The 19,031-nt window shown below is 33.7% G+C and overlaps 1 protein-coding gene across 6 annotated transcripts in view; it reads left to right on the top strand.

Annotated features, from left to right (window-relative positions):
- Positions 1-19,031, top strand: part of Ascc3 (activating signal cointegrator 1 complex subunit 3) — a 315,181-nt gene that overhangs the window by 163,355 nt on the left and 132,795 nt on the right. For all 6 annotated transcript variants that reach the window (XM_063253931.1, XM_063253927.1, XM_063253928.1 and 3 more), the window contains 3 exons: positions 11,641-11,832; positions 12,142-12,366; positions 17,786-17,905. In XM_063253931.1, the coding sequence (XP_063110001.1) occupies positions 11,641-11,832; positions 12,142-12,366; positions 17,786-17,905 (537 nt within the window). The remainder of the gene's footprint in view (positions 1-11,640; positions 11,833-12,141; positions 12,367-17,785; positions 17,906-19,031) is intronic.

Raw genomic sequence — 19,031 nt, 5'->3', positions numbered from 1 at the left:
TTTCTCTAACCGAATCTCGTAAGAGGTTTTTAAAATCCTGCCTTTTCACAGTGCATATTGTAGCAAAAAATAAGATAATCTTTCTGAATGCTTCTTTAAGTAGAATCTAACATTGTTCTTTTAACCAGTTATTTATTTTTATTTCTCAAAAACGCCTTTTTAACTTAAATGATATTAAGTTTCCAATAATTCCAAGGAAATGAATATTTAGATGATAGGAGATATTTCTTTCCACATTATTGAAAAATAAGAAATTAAGTACTTTAAACATTAAAATAAAATTACAAGGTAAATTTGCTATGGTTGTGCATGGAAATTTAGCTTCTTGCCTCTTGTAGTAGGAGTATAGCTAAATTCTTTCCATGCCACAGTCTACTTTACATATTAAGAGTTTAGTGTAATCATCTCTATTCCTGCTTGCCAAGTAAAATGCAATTCTTAAAAACTCGCCTAAGTTACCCAACTCCTTCTCCTCCTCCAAGCTTTCTTCTCTTCCTCCAAACCTCCTCATTTTCTTCCTTTTCTTCTCCTCTCCCCATATGTGTAATTGGTGTAATAAAATTTTCTGTGCCTTAACTATAACTTACAATGAATCTTCTCTCCTATAATTAGGACTTCTCATACCATTCCCATTGTTAATATGGGTCACTCCCTATGAAAAGCCACCTGTATTTACAAGTTATTCACTGAAATAAGAGCATATGGAAAAGAAAGTGAAGTACTCCAAGAGTATTTTAAGCTGTAGATGGAATTTAGGGTTCCCCTTAGGCATAGAAATGTCTCAAGAATTCTCAAAGCAAGAGGCGCACTAATGAAAATCTAGAAAAACTCTTATTGTGGCTTTACCTCTAAAGCTTTATAACATTAGACACCTAAAACTTTCTGAAACTTCCTTCTATGAAATTGGAGTAACATATATTCTAGTAGTCTTCTATGAAAAACTACTAGAAAAAGTATAATAATATATGAAATTACTGTAGAAACTGGTCAGATTATATGGTATCATAGATCTCCATATTCGAAAAGTATATACAAATATTCAGTTTAAAAATGGTGAAAGGATTATGAAATGTGAATATTATTTTCTTAATTTATCCTACACATTATTTTTCCCCATCTCCTACAGAGATACTGCGTCAAGGAACCTGTTTTGGTGCATACTTTATACCTCACAGAATAGTAGCTCATATTTGTAGGAGTCAGGAATGAACATACCTTCATTATTGAGTTATGGTTTTCAGTTATGATTTTTCACTGTAAGGGAAATGCATAGAATTAAAATCTTCAGATTCTTTTTTCTTCAAGATCAGATCAGTTTTTTTCCCTACTGTGGGCCAGATTTCTTAATATTCCTTAAATACTCTAATACTATATTGAGCATTCCCATCCACTCTTGCATAGAATTTCTCTGACTTTTAGGGCACAAATGTAGATTTGATTTTTTTTAACCGTATGTCAGAGATAATGAGTTTTTCTTTTAGATACTAATGATTTGTCATGTGGTAAACCTGGCAAATGTAGCTATTCGAAGTAACTGTTGAATAATTTAGAAAAATGTACTCATGCTACTTAAAAGTATATTTTTATGACTTTCCAATATAGAACTATATCAGTACTCCTCCAATCCATAGCTACAACCTAGCCTTTTCCTTAATTAACAGCAGCCATATTTGTTGTTTCGCATTAATCTCGTCTGACACAGAATCATTCTGTGCATGGTTACCTGTAGCTTTGAAAGAAAGAATAGTTCAAAGAATGACATTTAAATGGAACAGTAGAAATCGTAATTGTTTAAAATGTCAGTAAGCAGTGTATTGCAAATATCAGTACCACCTACAATAAAAAAGTACTTGCCTCATTCTGTGTGCACTTGTTGAATTTAATAATTAAACCATGAATTTTTTAATAAGCAAGTGAAGAAAAATGATTAAAGTAGGATACAAATTTTAGAGGATAAAAACTTATTAGTTGAAATTAAATTGATAAATGTTGTATTTTTTGTTTATTTTATGAGACAGGGTATACTTTGTAGTTCAGACTAATCTTAAATTCACTATGTAGCCCAGGCTGACCCTCAAACTTGCAGTGATCCTCCTGTCTCAGCCTCCCAAGTGCTGGGGATTACAGGTGTGTGCCACTATGCATGGCTCAGATGAAAGGCCATGGATTTAATTCTCAGCACTAGAAAACAAAGAATAAAGAAAAACTAAACATGACAGTGTCTAGCTATAAATCTGAAGACAATTTGAGGGTTTGGCATATTCCTAGATTTACTGCGGTATTATTTATTATTTTCAAAACCATGTTTTATCGGCCTCTTTATGCTAGGCATCCTAAACCTGGGAATCTTTTCCAAGGAAAAGCTAAAAGAAAAGTTAATTTTCACCAAGATTTTTTTCAGCATGTTACTTATAATAAAAAAATAACGGCAACTTTGTACATACAAAACAGTAGGCAAATTATAAAATGTGGACAATAGTTCAGTTGACTATAGTCTTTTTTTTTTTTTTTTTTTTTTTTTTTTTTTTTTTTTTTTTTTTTTAATTTTATTTAAGGAGAAAAGAAAAAAAAAAGCAGGGAAAGGGTACAAGTTATACAGATTTACAGAAAAAAAAATGAACAGTAGGAAATCACTAGTTAATGGATTACATATTGTCATCTTAGAAATAATTGTTCAAGTCACAAAATTAAAGCTTGTAAAGTGGACATTCCATCAATGATACTGCAAACAGTTCTGTTCATTGATCCAATAAAACTCTGTGATATCATTTTCTATCTTATACACTTAAATATACATGCAGTTATATAGTTTGGAGCACTTTCTTTTCCTCTCTTTTGTACCATGACTATTACACATTTTGGGTTTCATTGCTCCCACTGTTCTTATTACTTTTTTGGAAGAGAGTAAAACCAAATGTGACATAACAGAACAGAATTGGTCAAGTCAAAAGGGTGGACATAATAGATAATGTAAAAACATAATACAAGGTGATCAACAATGGTTACTATAATGCCTCCCGCTATCTCTAATAGAATTGCCTATATCGTTAGTTATAATACAATTGAACAAAACAGTAAAGAATAAAACCGACAAAACCAAAACATTGGAGACATTGTAGGTCTTCAAAAGTAGATAAAAGTCAACAAGAATGGGCGTCATAATGAATCTCATTATCTTCACAGCTGATGCCTAAACTTTCGAACCTGATACTATCCAGCAAAACAGAATAGGGGAACATCAGTTAAAAACCAGATGGTGAGAGTAATACAGGGCTTTAAATCAAGGTAATGAAAAGTCAAAGTGGGTTACTATAATATATCCTGCTATTTTTTTCCTTTAATTAAAAGGATAAAGATAAAAAAGTAAATAATGGAGTGGAGATTGAGATAAAAGAGGGCATAACAACGAAACAGTGCAGATCAAAACATAACCATTTAAGCAGAATAGTGTTTCACCATCAGATAATCCTAACCTAAAAGTAGTTACCATATTTTCTCTTTCTTTGAAATCCTTGAGTACAACTTCATATACTGTAGCATTAAGTATATCAAAACAATGTAAAACCATTCAAGAGAATGACAGCATTACAGAGTATTTAGAATCGACTAACAGAAAATGAATAATGGTTTCTGTATAATCCCCTTGTCTTTACAAGGTTTTTGCTTATACTATCATACATAATAAAATCCAGTAAGATACAACCTATTTAGACCATTAGAGACAGAAGGACAAAAGCTAGATGAGACTTCAAAACAAGATGATACTAAATCAGTATTACCTATTAAGATGTCATTTTCTCCAAAATAGCTGTTCCTATCATCCAATCTTCTCTGCCTCATTTCTGTTGAGCTCTTTTTCTGTCAGTAGCTGTCAGTTTGTCTTCTTCATTTTGTTCTCTGCTCCATTCGTTGTGGCCTCTCTGCCATTATTTCTGGATTCTTTGTATTTTTCTTTTTTTAGAATATCTTGCAATACTCTCTGTAGAGTTGAATTGGTAGTTGCAAATTCCCCCAGTTCCTCTTTATCCTGGAAGCACCTTGTTTTTCCATCAATTTCCAGGGACAGTTGTGCAGGATATCTCAATCTTGGCTGGAGATTATTATCTTTCAAAGCTTGAATTATTTCCCCCCACGCTCTTCGTGATTTGATGGTTTGTGCCGAGAAATCTGCTGTAATTCTGATGGGTGTTCCCTTGTAAGTGGTCTGTTTCTTGTCTCTTACAGCTTTTAATATTCTGTTCTTGTATTGAATTTCTGGAATTTTTATTATTATATGCCTGGGTGTTGCTCTGTTTGGGTTGTAGGTAGCTGGGGTCCTGTATGCCTCATACATCTGAGTATCTTTACCTTTTGCTAAATTAGGAAAATTCTCCTGGATTATTTCTGTGAGTAGCTTTTGTAGTTCACTTGTTTGTGTCCCTACTTCTTCTTTTATGTTCTTAATCCTTAAGTTATGGCTCCTCTTATCATCTTCTTGTCTTTGTATTATTGCTGTTTGTTTCTTTGTTATTTTTAAGAAGTTTTTCATTTCATTCTCCCATATTACAAGTCTGCCCTCCAGTTCAGATAGTCTGTCCTTAGTTTCTTTCAAGCTGTTATGCCAGTCTTCTATAGACTTCTTGGTATCTTGGTAGTCCCTTTGAACCTGTTTCACGTATTCTATGCTTTCTCTGTTTTCTCCATCAAACAATTCTCCCCTTTTTTTCTGTTCTTCCATTCCACCGCCTGTTTTTTCTTGGGTGGTACTTAGCATTTCTCTAACTATTCTGCATACTTCTAGCTTCAGGTCGTTGATAACTTCATTCCTGAATTGGTCTATGAGGCTCTCTATATGGTGCCTTATGTATATTGGTGCGGTGTCTGCTATTGCCTGTTTCTCAGAATTGGGGGCCGAGGAGCCTTTCTTGTTGCTGCCTCTTCCCATGCTGCCTCTTCTTCTCTGTTCCTTATATATGCAAGCTTATATAAGAGGCCCAGCTTCTCTCCCAGTCAGCCACAGCCTGATCGAATTGCGCCAGTTAGGTGTTCCCGCTCACCGCTGCGCACCAGGGAGTTACGGACCAGGCAGCCTACGCGTCTCCCCTCCCGGCCACCGTCAGGCTCTGGGATCTGGGTTGGGACAGTCTACCAGGTCCGCCGGCAGCGTCACGCAGGCCAGGCACTTTTCACCAATCCCGCCCGAGAGGGGGATGTGTGGCTGGAGTCGCCACCGCGCCCCGCTCCCGCAGGACTGCTCGGACCCAGAAAGTCCTCCGCTGGAGTCAAACTGTGGTAGAGTGTCAGCTTCTCTCACTCACCTCACCACAAGTCAGTGCACGCCTCCCTGCCGTTCGCAGATTTCTGTTCTCAGAGCTTCTGCGCGTCTCTCTCCTTGCCGAGCCACTGTAGAGGCAGCCAGCCGCCGTGCGGCGGGAAACCCAAATCGCGGCTTACAATGGCGCGGGGTCCAGCCTCCACACCGAGGCTTTTCTGTTCCTGTTTTAGCACCAGGAATGCATTCCAAGTTGGTTTCTCTCAGCGCAGTTCGTTCCTGAGTCAGCGGAGCATATCTCCACCTGCTTATGTCTCCTTAGTCCGCACCATTCCTGGCTTCTGAGCCGAGTCTTTCAGAGAGCCTCCGGTAGTTGCTGTTATCTGTCCGCCATGTTTTCCCGGAAGTCGACTATAGTCTTTATTGACAGTCATTTTAAACTATAAAACAAGACTCTTAATGCCAATTTAAAGTTAAAATAACAGTTTTAGTTCAGTTAACACTGTCAAGTGCTGCCGTAAGTATGAAGTGAGTGAGTGAACAAAACAAGGCTCTGTCTCTGAGACACAGTTTCATGGGTGATACAGAAATAGATAAGTAAGTGTTTGTATGTGTGCAAAGCCAAATGTAGTAAATGACAGTACAAAAGAGTAGTTAGATAAGAACACAGGAGGGAAGCAGATTAATTTAAGTGAGTCATCAGATGTCAGTAGGCAGCCACAATAAAGAAAAAAGGCTTTCTAAGAGATAAAAGAAATCACAAGGAAAGGAAAACACTGGATATACTTGCAGAATTAGTGTTCTTTCTTCAGTAGAAGGTAAGGTGTTTGGAGGGCCAGGTACGTAGTCACCTCACCCCCAGAACATGGAGGACTCAAATTCTGTGCTCAGACTCTCTGAGTTTATGGAGTGCGAAGCTAGTGAAGATTACTGAAGAGCCAAGTTATATGAAAGTGGGATTTGTTTTTCTCTAGGTATGAGAAATTCCAGTGTCTCAGTTGTTTATTTCAGTGTAGTTTAACTTAATGTTCACTTCGAATACATGAGATTTTTGCCTAAAGAACATAGCAGGTAACATTGGGATTTTATCCTTATTTCTTTGATTATTACTTTTAAGTAAACTTTTATTTCCACAATTTCTATTTCTGTGCTTAGAAACATAGGCTAAGTTTCTTTTGATAAATTCATACATCTTGTTTTGGAAAATTATGCTAGTTGCGTTATTGTTCTGTCTCATATGAAAATACCGGAGTAAAGGAAGCACTCTGAAGACATACAGATTTAATAATAAATCCCTGGGGATACAAGGATTTATGGTTTTAAAATCTTAGCTGATTACTAATGTAAATATTTTTGTTATGTATACAAGCACTGCACAGTAATAGAATTGTTTGTGCTTACTTCAAGAATCTATACCATCAACTTTATCTGTCCCTAGCAAGAATGTATTACCATATTCCTTCCATTCTCCTGTGCCATATACCCTGGTTGTACAGCTTGAGGGTTTTTTTTGTTTCTTTGTTTTTGTTTCTTTTTTTTTTTTTTTTGTCTTAGCGGAAAGCTTCTGTCCAAGAGACAGAAGGGGTCCTGAATGGGTTGCCCTATAGTTTGAGTTTTTATCTTTTTTTTGAGCCTAGTCATTATTAGTTGCAGTGATAAAATTTAAGATTAAAATTGCATTTCACCATATGATTTTTTAAAATTTTTTATTTCAATATTTATTTAAAAATAGCCACATGGGGGCTGGGGATTTAGCTCAATGGCACAAGCACCTGCCTTGCAAGCAGGCGGTCATGAGTTCGATCCCTGGTACCAATAAAAATGAAAAAGAAAAAAAAAAGCCACATGAATAAAGAAAATTCATTTGTAACTGAGATTTACCTTTTGCTCACCAAAGTGCTTTCTCTAGAATCCTTACTTGTTTTTATATAATTGTGCTGTAGTCATACAGCCCACAGGACCGTCTTTTTAGTGATGTATCATGAAACAGAGGACCACACAGTACTTCCTTTCTCCTAAGGTGACACCCTGAAGTTGGCTACAGGGATTGGGTCAGTCCCAGTCCATCCCTGTCATTAGGAATTGACATTGACTTATTTGCGTGAGCCTCAAACCATCTTTGTTGTGATTTACTCAGTAAATATTTCCTAAGCATAAGGTAGTTAACAGATCAGTAGGTATCAAGATAGGTTGGTGGCTTTGCTGACATCCTGTTTACAGTGCCTCCAGGAAGACATGCATTGTGTTAATCAGAATTCAGCAAAGGAAACAGAAGCCATTCTAGGATACAGTTTAAATACAAAAAAGAATTTTGGGAAAGAAGTTAGGTTCTTACCAGAAGTTTAATAAGATTAGAGTTGCCACTAAAAGTTTTGAATTTAAGAGTGGTGATCAGCAATTTCAAGTCCACAGCTGTCATTTTATAATTTATATGCCTTCTAACATTCACAAACACACTAGACAAGCATTTTGAATATATAGTACATCCATTTTAACTTAATTCCTCCTTTTCTATTATCTTGCTTGCCAGTAAATGACAACAGCAGGAAGGTGGCTACCTCTTGATTGCTGTCTTCCAAGTCTTGCATAAGTACTTTCAATTGGTAGAATAAACTTTTGCATGTGGTGCCCTGACAAGACCTCTTAGAAAACAGCATGTTCACCTTCCAGTGGATCCAAAAACCCAAGAGAAAGAAATGAGAGTAGATTTTGTGTGCTGATTAATATTCAAATGAAAATATTTTTAGGATGAAAAGTAGGTCCCCATTACCCTTATGCACATATTTCCTGGAAACACTTAGATTGTATGACTATTAAGTGATTAATTTCAATTGCATTTATAATAAATGATAAAGAGGAACATTGTGCTAAATAGAGTACATTTGGTTAATTAATTAGATTGATGGTTTTAGAAGATGATGTTTATTCACCAACAAAGTTACATTTAAGCTCAAATCTGAAAACAAAGGAGAGCAAAAGAGGTCAGACAAGTGTTCAAGAAAAAGGCCCTGACATTAGAAAAACAGTAGCACATTGAAAGAAATAGGGGAAAAGTAAAGTCAAATGAATAAGTAACAGAATGATCATGAGCAGCAGTCGTTAAGTGTGGCATGAGTCTGATGTAGGCAGCAGCTCGATTACAAGGACCTTGTATACAGATGATAGACTTCATGTTCTACTTTCAAAGCAGCAGGTAATAATTAGAGCACTTAAAGAGAATAACATGTTCAGCATTTTGTTTGTAATTTTAAAAATCTGTATATAGACAAGAGAAAAGATGGGATGACTAGTTAGAGATGGGAATTATTGGAGAATATATGGAAAATATTGCTTGATGGGTCAGTGGGGTACAGAGGATTGAGAAGGAAGGTTTCTGACTACTTCAGAGATGTTTGGCTTATATTACTGAGTGAGTAGAGAAAGAAGGAGAAAGAGCAATAGAGAGGAACCAGTTTGGAAGGAAAGTATGTAGATCGTGAATTTCATTTGGTCTTGCTTTAAAGAAATAATTATGTGTTAGTCCATCTGCAAACATCTGATGTTCAATGTTTTGTCTTAGTATGTGTCTTTATGTGTGTGTGTTAGCATATGATTATTTCATGTTTCCTAATTAAGTGACCCTGTCTTTGATTCTTTAAAGTATGTTTTTTTTTTTTTTTTCTTGGTTATATCACACTTATAAGTTTGCTAGGAGATACCTTCTATGAATGTAAAGAATTTAATATAGTAATGAATTTGAGGTTATTTAGCATAAAGTCTTTAAATCAAATGTACAATAATAAATTTGAGGTTATTTAGCATAAAATCTTTCAGTTAAATTGTACAAATGGATTATATATTTATGCAAGTATGAAAGACTTATACACTTTTGGTTGAATTTATGTAACAGTTTTGAAGTGATAGCACTACAGAGATAAAGAACAAATAGTGGTTACCAGCAGTTGTTAGAATTTTAACTATAAAGACAGTGCAAGGTAGTATAAATGAACTGGTGGTTTTGTTTTTGTGAAGGAATCAATTTGTGTTCCAATAGTGCTGGTAGTTACACAAATGAATACACATGTTAAATCCATGGAACTGTATACCAAAAGTAAAAAAATGGGCAATTTTGTTATAATTATTTTAAAAAGATTTTTTCAAGTGTACAGCCCTGGGCCTTACTCCCAAAGATTCCAGCTCATTTGTACTATAAGGTAAATGAGTTTAATTTGTAGAAAACTAAGATTTGAAGACAGTTAAGAACAGACACTCCGTATATATTTTAAAGTTGTTGCCACATCAGGTCTCTGTTGAACCAACTGAGAAAGAAATACTTGTAAGAACAGAGATAAAGAAATGATCTTTTTTCTTCCTGAGATAAGAGAGACAAATCCAGTTCATAGCCATTGCAGCCAATTCAGCGTGGTACTCAAGTGGTCAGGGAGATGTTACCATGCTGTGACTGCGCTCCAGATTGCCCTGATACGTTCTGGGATAATTCCTCCTATAGTTACATGCTTTCTGTATTTTCTTCCTATGTATTGGTGCCCCAGCAGGGTTAGTCAAATCTTTCAGCTGGGGTTTGTGCAAGAAATGTAATCAGGGTATTCCAGCATACAACTTCCAGGGTATGCTAGACAACCAACTTCATCTGAAACAAACAACAGTAACAACAAACAGTAACCATATAATTTGTACAGAATATCTCCAAATAACAGTTTTCATGTCCTGTTTGTTCTGAATGCCTACTCTTAAATATTGGAGAAGAAATGGAATAAATGAGGTGTCTTATTTCCCTACCTCTGGTCTCTGAAGGATCTCTTTTATGTCTCAGTAAATTTTACATGACTGTTTATCCCAAAATCTTCCCACATTCATGAGAGCTGCTTTAAGATTAATAGTATCTCTTTCTTAAAAGATAACCAACATGATTCAAGTGTAATCATAAAGAATATTACAATATTACATTACTTCTGCAGGATGACTATATTGCACAAGAATAAATATGAAGCTTAATGGGATATAGTCTTTCTTATTAAAGTATGCATATCTGTATTTTTAGACTAAAAGGCTCAAAAACAAGTAAGTTGTTATTTGTTTTGCTTACCAGTAGATGGTGTGGTTTGCTAATGAATGACCTTCAGTTTTACAATAAAGCAGATTTCATGGAATGCAGTTGTTAGTTAATTATTATTATTAATTTAGAATTTTAAAACTGTAAATGACCTTCGTGATCATCAAAGCACCAAAGCCTAGAATAGGATACCAGTCTTCTCAAATCTCTCTCCCTGCCAATATTACTTACAAGCAAGGGGACAAAATGTTGAAAAACAAGTTCTTAAATTCTCATTAATGAGATTTTTAAGAGCAACAACAAATAGTCACATCTGATAACAGAAGCTTTACCATTATAAGACACTTTAAAACATTAGTCTAATGTCTTTAATTTTGTAGAAATATTTTCCCTATTAACTAGTGCTCTTATGGGGTGCTAATACAGATTGCAAATAAATGGATTAAGTCCTGCATTGAAGGTTCACCCAGGCAAAAGTAGACACTGTAAGTAAAGTCAGTGCATTCAGATTAGTTGCAAAATTAAGGAGCCAGAACAGGTAGTTAATGCTTTACCATCACAGATCACCATGAACGCAGTTCAAGGTGACAGCAGTAGGTTATGAACTGAGTGGAACAATGAGGAATGCTGTCCAGACCCATGGAGCATCTCAGTAAAAGGAGAAAAAGTCTTCCAGACAGTGATTCTGGAGTAGAAAGCATTCATTCATTCATTTAGGACATGTTCTACACTGTTCTTGAACTCAGTATGTAGCCTAGGCTGGCCTCAAGCTCATGGCAATCCTTCTGTCTCAGCCTCCTGAGTGCTAGGATTATAGATGCCTAGGAAGTGTTCAATATCCTGAAATTAGTTAAGGATTTTTAGAAAATAGACTTAAAGAAAAGCCAGCCACTTTGGCTGGTATAAGAGAAATTAGGGAAAGAGATTGATTTAAAAAAATTTTTTTTCTTGTAAGACTTTGCATTTTAAGATCTCTGGCCTTTACTCTTAAGAAATTGGGACGCAGGCATATACTTATTTTTTAGAGAGTTTTTGGAAGGTTATAAAACATAATACTGACTGATTGCAAGTAGGGACAATAGGATAAAAGAGATGGTTGCTTTCTACTTGATTCCTTTTGAATTTTGTGTCATGTTCCATTATTACCTTATTTTAAGACAGACAACAGAAAACTGAAAGATTTTCTTAAATTATTATATAATAAAATGTAGTTACAGCTTAAGATACTTAAAAATGTTATACTTTCTTTGATAAACTCATTCAACAGATATGTTAAATACCAGTTGCTTTTAAATGCTAAGCAATTCTTTTTGTATTTTGTTGATGTCTACTGTAGGTTCAAAAGTCAAGAAATAAGCAAGTACGAGAATTATTTGCAGATGGTTTTAGTATTCATCACGCTGGAATGCTTCGGCAGGACAGAAACTTGGTTGAAAACTTGTTTTCCAATGGGCATATCAAAGTCCTTGTCTGTACAGCTACCCTAGCTTGGGGTGTCAATCTTCCTGCTCATGCTGTTATTATTAAGGTAGGAGCTTACCTTCCTTTGCACACGGATTTGTGTGTGTGTTAAAACAAACCTTTGGATTGATTTATTTACAAAAATATTGTGATTTGGGTGTTTCATTGACTTTATTATTTATATAAGGTCAGAATTATTTTCTTCAATAAGAGTCTAGTTTACCTTGTGGAAATTTAACTCTATCACAGATGATGAAAGGATTAGTTAAAGTACACTTTTGAAATCTTGCCATATTTGCCCAATTTCAGTATTCAGCTCTCCAGGATTATATTTGTGTGTGTTTATGTAAATTTTTATTAACTTTTTCTCATCTAGGGAACACAAATATATGCTGCAAAAAGAGGCTCCTTTGTTGACCTTGGAATTTTAGATGTCATGCAGATATTTGGCCGAGCTGGACGACCACAATTTGATAAATTTGGGGAAGGAATCATTATAACAACACATGATAAACTCAGTCATTACCTCACTTTGCTCACTCAGCAAAACCCGATTGAGAGTCAATTTCTGGAAAGCCTTGCAGATAACCTAAATGCAGAGGTAAGATCTATTGAGTAAAAACTTAAAATAGAATTATCAGCTTTAAGAGTATATTGAAATAGGAGTTAAGTTGGTTGCTGTTTTGTAGAATTTAGGAATATAGCCTATGCCATACAGTTGTAAGGCAAAATTGCAAATGGCAATATTGCTAATGTTCTTACACCAGTCAAAAATGTAGACAAGATTGATAAGAGCTCATTGTAAATGACCATATTTCACATCTACAAAGTTTTGTTGTAGACAAAAAATTCAATCCAAAGTTATATAAACTAGAGAAACAAAAATAATAACAATTTTTAATTGCACACTGATTTTAACAAGTAAAGAAAGAAAACATTCTTACAGTTGAAGTAGATATGTCAAACATTCACTGGGCGTTTTACTGTTTGATTGTTTTCCTGATATTTTTAATTATAGAAAAATCCCTGACTTAGAAACATTTGAGTTGAGAACTTTCACAGATAGAAACAAACCTCACATCACAAATACTTATAGATGGCAGACAAACTGCTAAAATATTTCATGTGCCTGCTGGATATTGTCACAGTTGTGCTGCTGTTTGCTTACTGTGCAGTATGATAATATATAGCAGTACAGAGCTCAGTCAGAGCCCAGGGTCTCCAGAAGCAAGAGGAACAGCAGAGGTGGGGTGGAGGGGACTTCTAGGAAGTGCAAAGCAATATGCATTGTATGTTGCTGTCAAAGGTAAGACTCACTTTGTTGGATGTAAGGAATCTGACTTATGAATGTTCTCGCAAAAATGAAACTCATTTGTAAGTATTTGGCTGTCATTTCTTTTAAATTTGAGACTAATAGTTTTTGAAAGTAGTTTGGATATAAAATAAAGGAATCATATACAAATACATATGGCTTATTGTTTACCAGTTTACCGTAAAGAAATTTCACTTATAATTTATGTTCATAATTTATGAATCTGCTTAAAAAACGAAAAAGAAAAACAAACTTATTTTGCATTTCACTCTGTTAAGAAGCTTGAAGTCCAAGGGAGGAAGAAAAACATGACAACACTGTCAAATGATATTAGATCAGGTTCTATAGAAGCATTCGACAAAAAGAGAAAATACGGTTGGCCCCAAGCTATCAGGAAAGGCAGTTTTCTTTGAAGGTAGTAAAACTTCTAAGTTTGGAAGGATAGGTAAGCTTTGGAAGATAATGATTGGAAGTTCAAAGAAAATATGAAAGCCTCTGGCTTCTAATTACAAAATTGCAGGACAATAAAAATGATGGGAAATAAATTTGAATCCAAAGAATATTTTTATTGCTCTATTTTAGTCATTGTTGTCTGTTATTGAATGGTTTAAGTAATTGTGGTCCTGAGACTCTTACAGTAAAAAGCAAGGTTCTTTTATGTAGTATTTATTTTAAAAGCATGCCAAGAAAGACTAATTTTTGTAAACTTATGTCCTTAAAAGCTTTTTGCAACTGCTAAAGTAAACACAAAATGATAATGTAAATACAAAAGATGCAAATAGCATAAATACTGTTGTTGTCCTGCAGGAACTCTCTTCTTAGGGGAAAATAAAATAGCATCACTGAAATCATTTGGTAAAGCCTTGAGAATAAAAATAGGTGATCCTTCTTAAGTTCATATCATAGTTGTAAAGTACTTAGCAGATACATAGTTCATAGAAATGTCAAATAGCTGTAAGCCTAGTTCCATTTAGTGTTGTGAAGAGCATTCAAATAACAAAACATAAAAGTTTGAAAATTTTAGCTGATATAGTGAAGTAAACACATTGCTAAACTTTCTCATCTCTTGGTCTACTGTCAAAGCTCTCTATGAAACAGACTCCCTGAAATTATGGTTGAATGTGAAGTTAAATATAGTAATTGGTAGAAATCAAGTGTGAAGTTAGTTTATACCATGAACTTGTGCTGTATTCTTAGTTACAGATTTTTAAGTCTTTAGGCTCCCAAAATTTTTACAAGACTGTACGATGGCAGTAATGCTGTTAGAAACCTCTATTAATATCTTTGATTTTTATGACTAAGAATTAGAAAAGTGAAGAAATGATTATATTAAACATAGTTTTAATGCATGTATTTTTGAAGCATGTTGCTCAATGATGTCTAACGGGCTGACTCCATAACCCTAACCCTGAAAAGTTATAAATCCCTTCCCTATATGAAGAAGTTCAATTTGTAGTGAGAGAACAGTGAGACATGTTTGTGACTTATTAAAATCGATTCATTGGGTAGTGTTGGATACCTACTCTGTTTTGTCCTGCTTTGGTCCAGACTTTAAAACTGTATTAATTTTTATATATTCTAACATGTATTCTTTACACAGACTTCCCATAAACTGTTTGTTCTACAAATATTTGTTCTTAAATCTCAGAATATCAGTGCCATTTCTGCCTCTCACTACTCTACAAGGCACATCTTCTCTCCTAGAAGGTTGTTATTCTGTTTTCACCTGTCAGGCCCATTTTTCAGGTTGTTTGTATTGTTTCTGACTGGGGGGGGGAGGTGTTTTTGTTTTTGTATTTTTGTTTTTGATTTTTTTGATACCTTTGAATTTTGGAATTGAACTCACACTTGCTGGACAGTTACAGTGCCAGTGAGCTAAGTCCCTGGCCCCCATTTGTTTTTAATAAACTAGATATATTCTTATGGCATTGTTGTAAAATTGTGTAAATGCCTCTTTCCAAGTTTGTATGTCATAAATCATAATGCCACTTACTTTTTCTGATAGTCCCTTCATATGTAGCCTCATTTATTCCTGCCAGCATTGAAATTTTAGTTGAATAAACAAATAGTAGCATAGTTTTCATACACAGGCATACTTAAAGTATGTAGTTTATATATACACACACATATACATACATATATGTCTGTTATACATATTTATGATAACTATATTTGCTTATTTATAAGGTTTCAGCCAATTTTCAAATGCACAAGTAGTATAAATAAAAAGATAGCTATAAAGACTAAAGTTTAAAATATAAGTTAGATATAAAGTCTTAAATATACTTGTGTTATTTCTAAATTACCAAGTTTGGTATGGATTTTATTTTCCTTAATGGAAATCTCTATCACAGTATACACTAACGCCAGTTTATACAAACAAATACATGTCATATATTTTCTTTAAAGCCATCTTGAAGATGTACTGTTATTACTCTGCTAGGCATTTTGAATGTTGGATTCATATGACCATCTTAATTACATGTGTATCACCTTCGTGATGAAGAAGTGTCTTGAAGCCCGATACCATTAGCTGTTTGTTACCATGCCCATGTATTTTACATAGTGTGTTGGATCATTAATGACTCACTATATGATTATAGAGAAAAAAAACAAATTTTAGGTACTAGGAAAAACTTGTTTTATGAAAGGTTCCTCTCTTAAGTAGCCACTAGGTGTCAGCAAATATTTACAAGAAATTTTTTATTTTTGTCACTAGGTGGCAGTCAAGGATTAATCTCAAAATAAGATGTGCCATCATAAATTTACGTTTTAATTTTCTAGCGAACCTGTTCCTTTTTGGTGAATGATTAGAAGACTTGGATTACTTGATTCAATGTTTGTTACCTACTTTCTTCTTTAGTATTATCACTAGTAGCAAAGGGTAATTATTGATGTTAATTTACTGAGTAGCTTTAAAAATTATAGCAAGCTTTATCTTTTATAAAAGTTTCTTAAGAGTTATGTGGTTTTTAAAAATAATATCATCAAGTCAAAAGGGAACATAGTTTATTATTTGAAGGTAATGTAAGCTCGTAAGGAAATATAGGTCATATAGCATGTGACTCAATACTATTTTGACCATCAAGTAAGTGGAATAAAATGTAGTAGAAGCTTCTAGACATGTCTTCAAACTAGTTTTATTTAGCTGAGAAAATGTTTGACTGTTCTATTAATCCAACCTTTGAAATTATCACATAGCTCAGAACTACAGGCTGAATTTTACTTCAGGCTACTCAATGAATAGTGGAAAGCCTAATAACTCACATTTTAAGAAATGCGTGTGTTACATATATTGCAAATGACTTAGTCACTTTTTAAAAAGTAGTTGAAATCTAAAAGTAACCAGAGTCAGCTTTCTCATGTATTTACTTTTGTTTCTTTTTCTGCTTTTTAAATAACAAGTAGTATGATATAATATTGTGGTGAAAATTGTATGTTGCTATATTTCATCTTTAACGAAATAAAGACAGCCAAGCACTAACTTTCATATTGAGAGTTGAACCTGAGGCCTTGCACATGCTAAGCACACACTGCACTATTTTCAACTCAGTTGCAGGTTTATTTCACAAAACTAGTTATGCAGGATTCAGAGTTACAATGTAGAAATTAAAGCAAATATGAAAGTTTTTATGTTCTTCAATATTCTTACTAAAAGGACAGAAACCCCCCCATTTAATAATTTAGATGTGGAACGTCTGTCCTTTGATTGAAGTATTAAATGGTCAAAAAAGAAATTTGTAAGGGTTCAGGAAACACTATGTAACTATCAAGTTCCACAACTTGGGAAAATTATTAAAGCAAAACAAACAACTTAAAAGAGTAAATTTTCTGTGAATCCACTGGCTGAGGAAATACATTTTTTTAATAAAGTATCTTGTTAAAATTTTGTTTTTCTCGAATTGCTTTCTATTTACTACACAGTTCTTTCTCTGTTGTGGATTTAAACCATTAACGTTTGGTTTCATTTAAATACTGTATCACAAAGCTACAATAAATTGCTATGTTGAAAATTATGTTTCCTTGCTGAATATAAAGAATTATCTGGTGTTATGATTCAGATATATACATATTTATGTTTTTCATAGGTCGTGTAACATTTCCCCTATTATATATATTAATATATTTAATTATATTTAATATGTATTAATATATTTAATTCCCAATAAAATCTGCTTTTTATATAGAACTGATTTAATTTGCCTTTGTGTTCATATTGTACAAGCAGTCCTATAAAAGGGTATCTTAGATATCCTTTCTGTGGTTTGGCTGATGATGGAGCACAGAATCAGGACAAATAGGGATAGAACTATTAGTATTTTGTTGTTTTTATTCTGGTATACTTATAATTCAATTTTTGTTCCATAGCATAATCACCTAAAATTAAAGTAAAATGAAATGGCTAGCAATCAAGGAAAAAGAAAAAAAACAAACATCAAAAATGTCCTTATTACTTTGTCAAGTTAAACTCTATATGGGGAAAAATTAATCAAATGCTACAATATTGAGTTAGTTCAGTTTTAGAAAATAATGTTTCTGGTGTTCTCTCAATTTAATGAAGCAGGACTGATTTTTAATTTATTGGAGAAGTCATGCCTGGTATTTATCTTTACCATCTTTTAAATGCAGCACAAGGATCGATTTCAGAAACATAACTTCTGACAGAATGGTCTTTGCTGTAATGATCTGTTGTATTTTTTGTTTGCAGATTGCGTTGGGAACAGTCACTAATGTGGAAGAAGCAGTGAAGTGGATAAGTTACACTTACCTTTATGTACGGATGAGAGCAAACCCATTAGTATATGGCATCAGTCACAAAGCTTATCAGGTAAAAAACTCATTTAGGTTTTTAAAAAAATCCTGAAACCTTTTTTTTGAGTTCTCTAACACTTGCATAATATGAGGATAAATATTTGCTAGTCTTGCTTCATCTGAAACAGGACCTACAAGAAAAATAAAGAGCATTAATCTATTTCAGAAAGCACTAATGAGAAATTAATGGCCTTCTGTGATATTATCAATATATTTTCATGTATTTCCATTTGATTATATTATTGATATTTTTAAGATAGATAAATTTAGTTTTAGGATAAACAAGACTGAAAAAATTTATAGACTTTAATAAAAAGATTGTTCCATAGCTATGCTATTGTTCTTATCAAATCTTTTCTATATTTCTATATTTTCTATATTATAAATTAAAAGATAGTATTAGTAGTGAGTTACTACTAACAGTAGTGTGGAGGCTTGTATAAGTTTCATGATTCAGTATGTATGCACAGGCTGAGAATTAAATACATGTGATGCGAGATTTTCCTATGAACTTTGTAATTGTGTGGTCCATGTGGCTTATAGATTCTCTGAGGTTTTGTTTGAATTCTACTTTATACACTGTAAATGCTTTCTAATTACAGATAAAATCCAGTTGTGGTCTACTGAAAACATCATCTCATTGTTACCATATGAATATTCACTTATCAAAATGGTTAAAGAAATTTAAATCAGAATTTATGCTGATGTGCATCCAGTCTCTGGTTAGGTTTGGGTTGGTTTGCTGTTGCTAAGGTGACCTGGCTCAGCTCAAATTGATAGTCCTCCCAGAGTGCTAGAATTACAGGTGTGCACTCCCGTGCCAGGCTTCATGTTTCTGAATTTTAAAATTTACTTAAGCTATCATAACCAACTATGTTAAAACAAATGATGGTAGTATAAACTCTTTAAATTTGCAGTGTTTTTATATTCACCTCAGTTCTCAGTAAGCATCATGTTTTACCTTATTTCTTATGACCAGAGAATAATCTTCATGACTTGGCATGTACACATGTATGGGTATGTATACATACATCATAGCAACAAGAATATTTGTTAATATTCTGTGTTAAATAATACTTTGCTTAGAAAAAGACTAATATTTTTACTATACATAAATTCATTTTTTTTTTGTTTTCATTCTT

This window comes from Cavia porcellus, unplaced genomic scaffold (genome assembly GCF_034190915.1).
Source record: "Cavia porcellus strain 051 isolate PalLab524CR breed Dunkin Hartley unplaced genomic scaffold, mCavPor4.1 scaffold_7, whole genome shotgun sequence".
Lineage (NCBI taxonomy): Eukaryota > Metazoa > Chordata > Mammalia > Rodentia > Caviidae > Cavia > Cavia porcellus.
The sequence above is the reverse complement of the archived record's forward strand: the minus strand, read 5'-3'. Positions and strand labels throughout refer to the sequence as shown.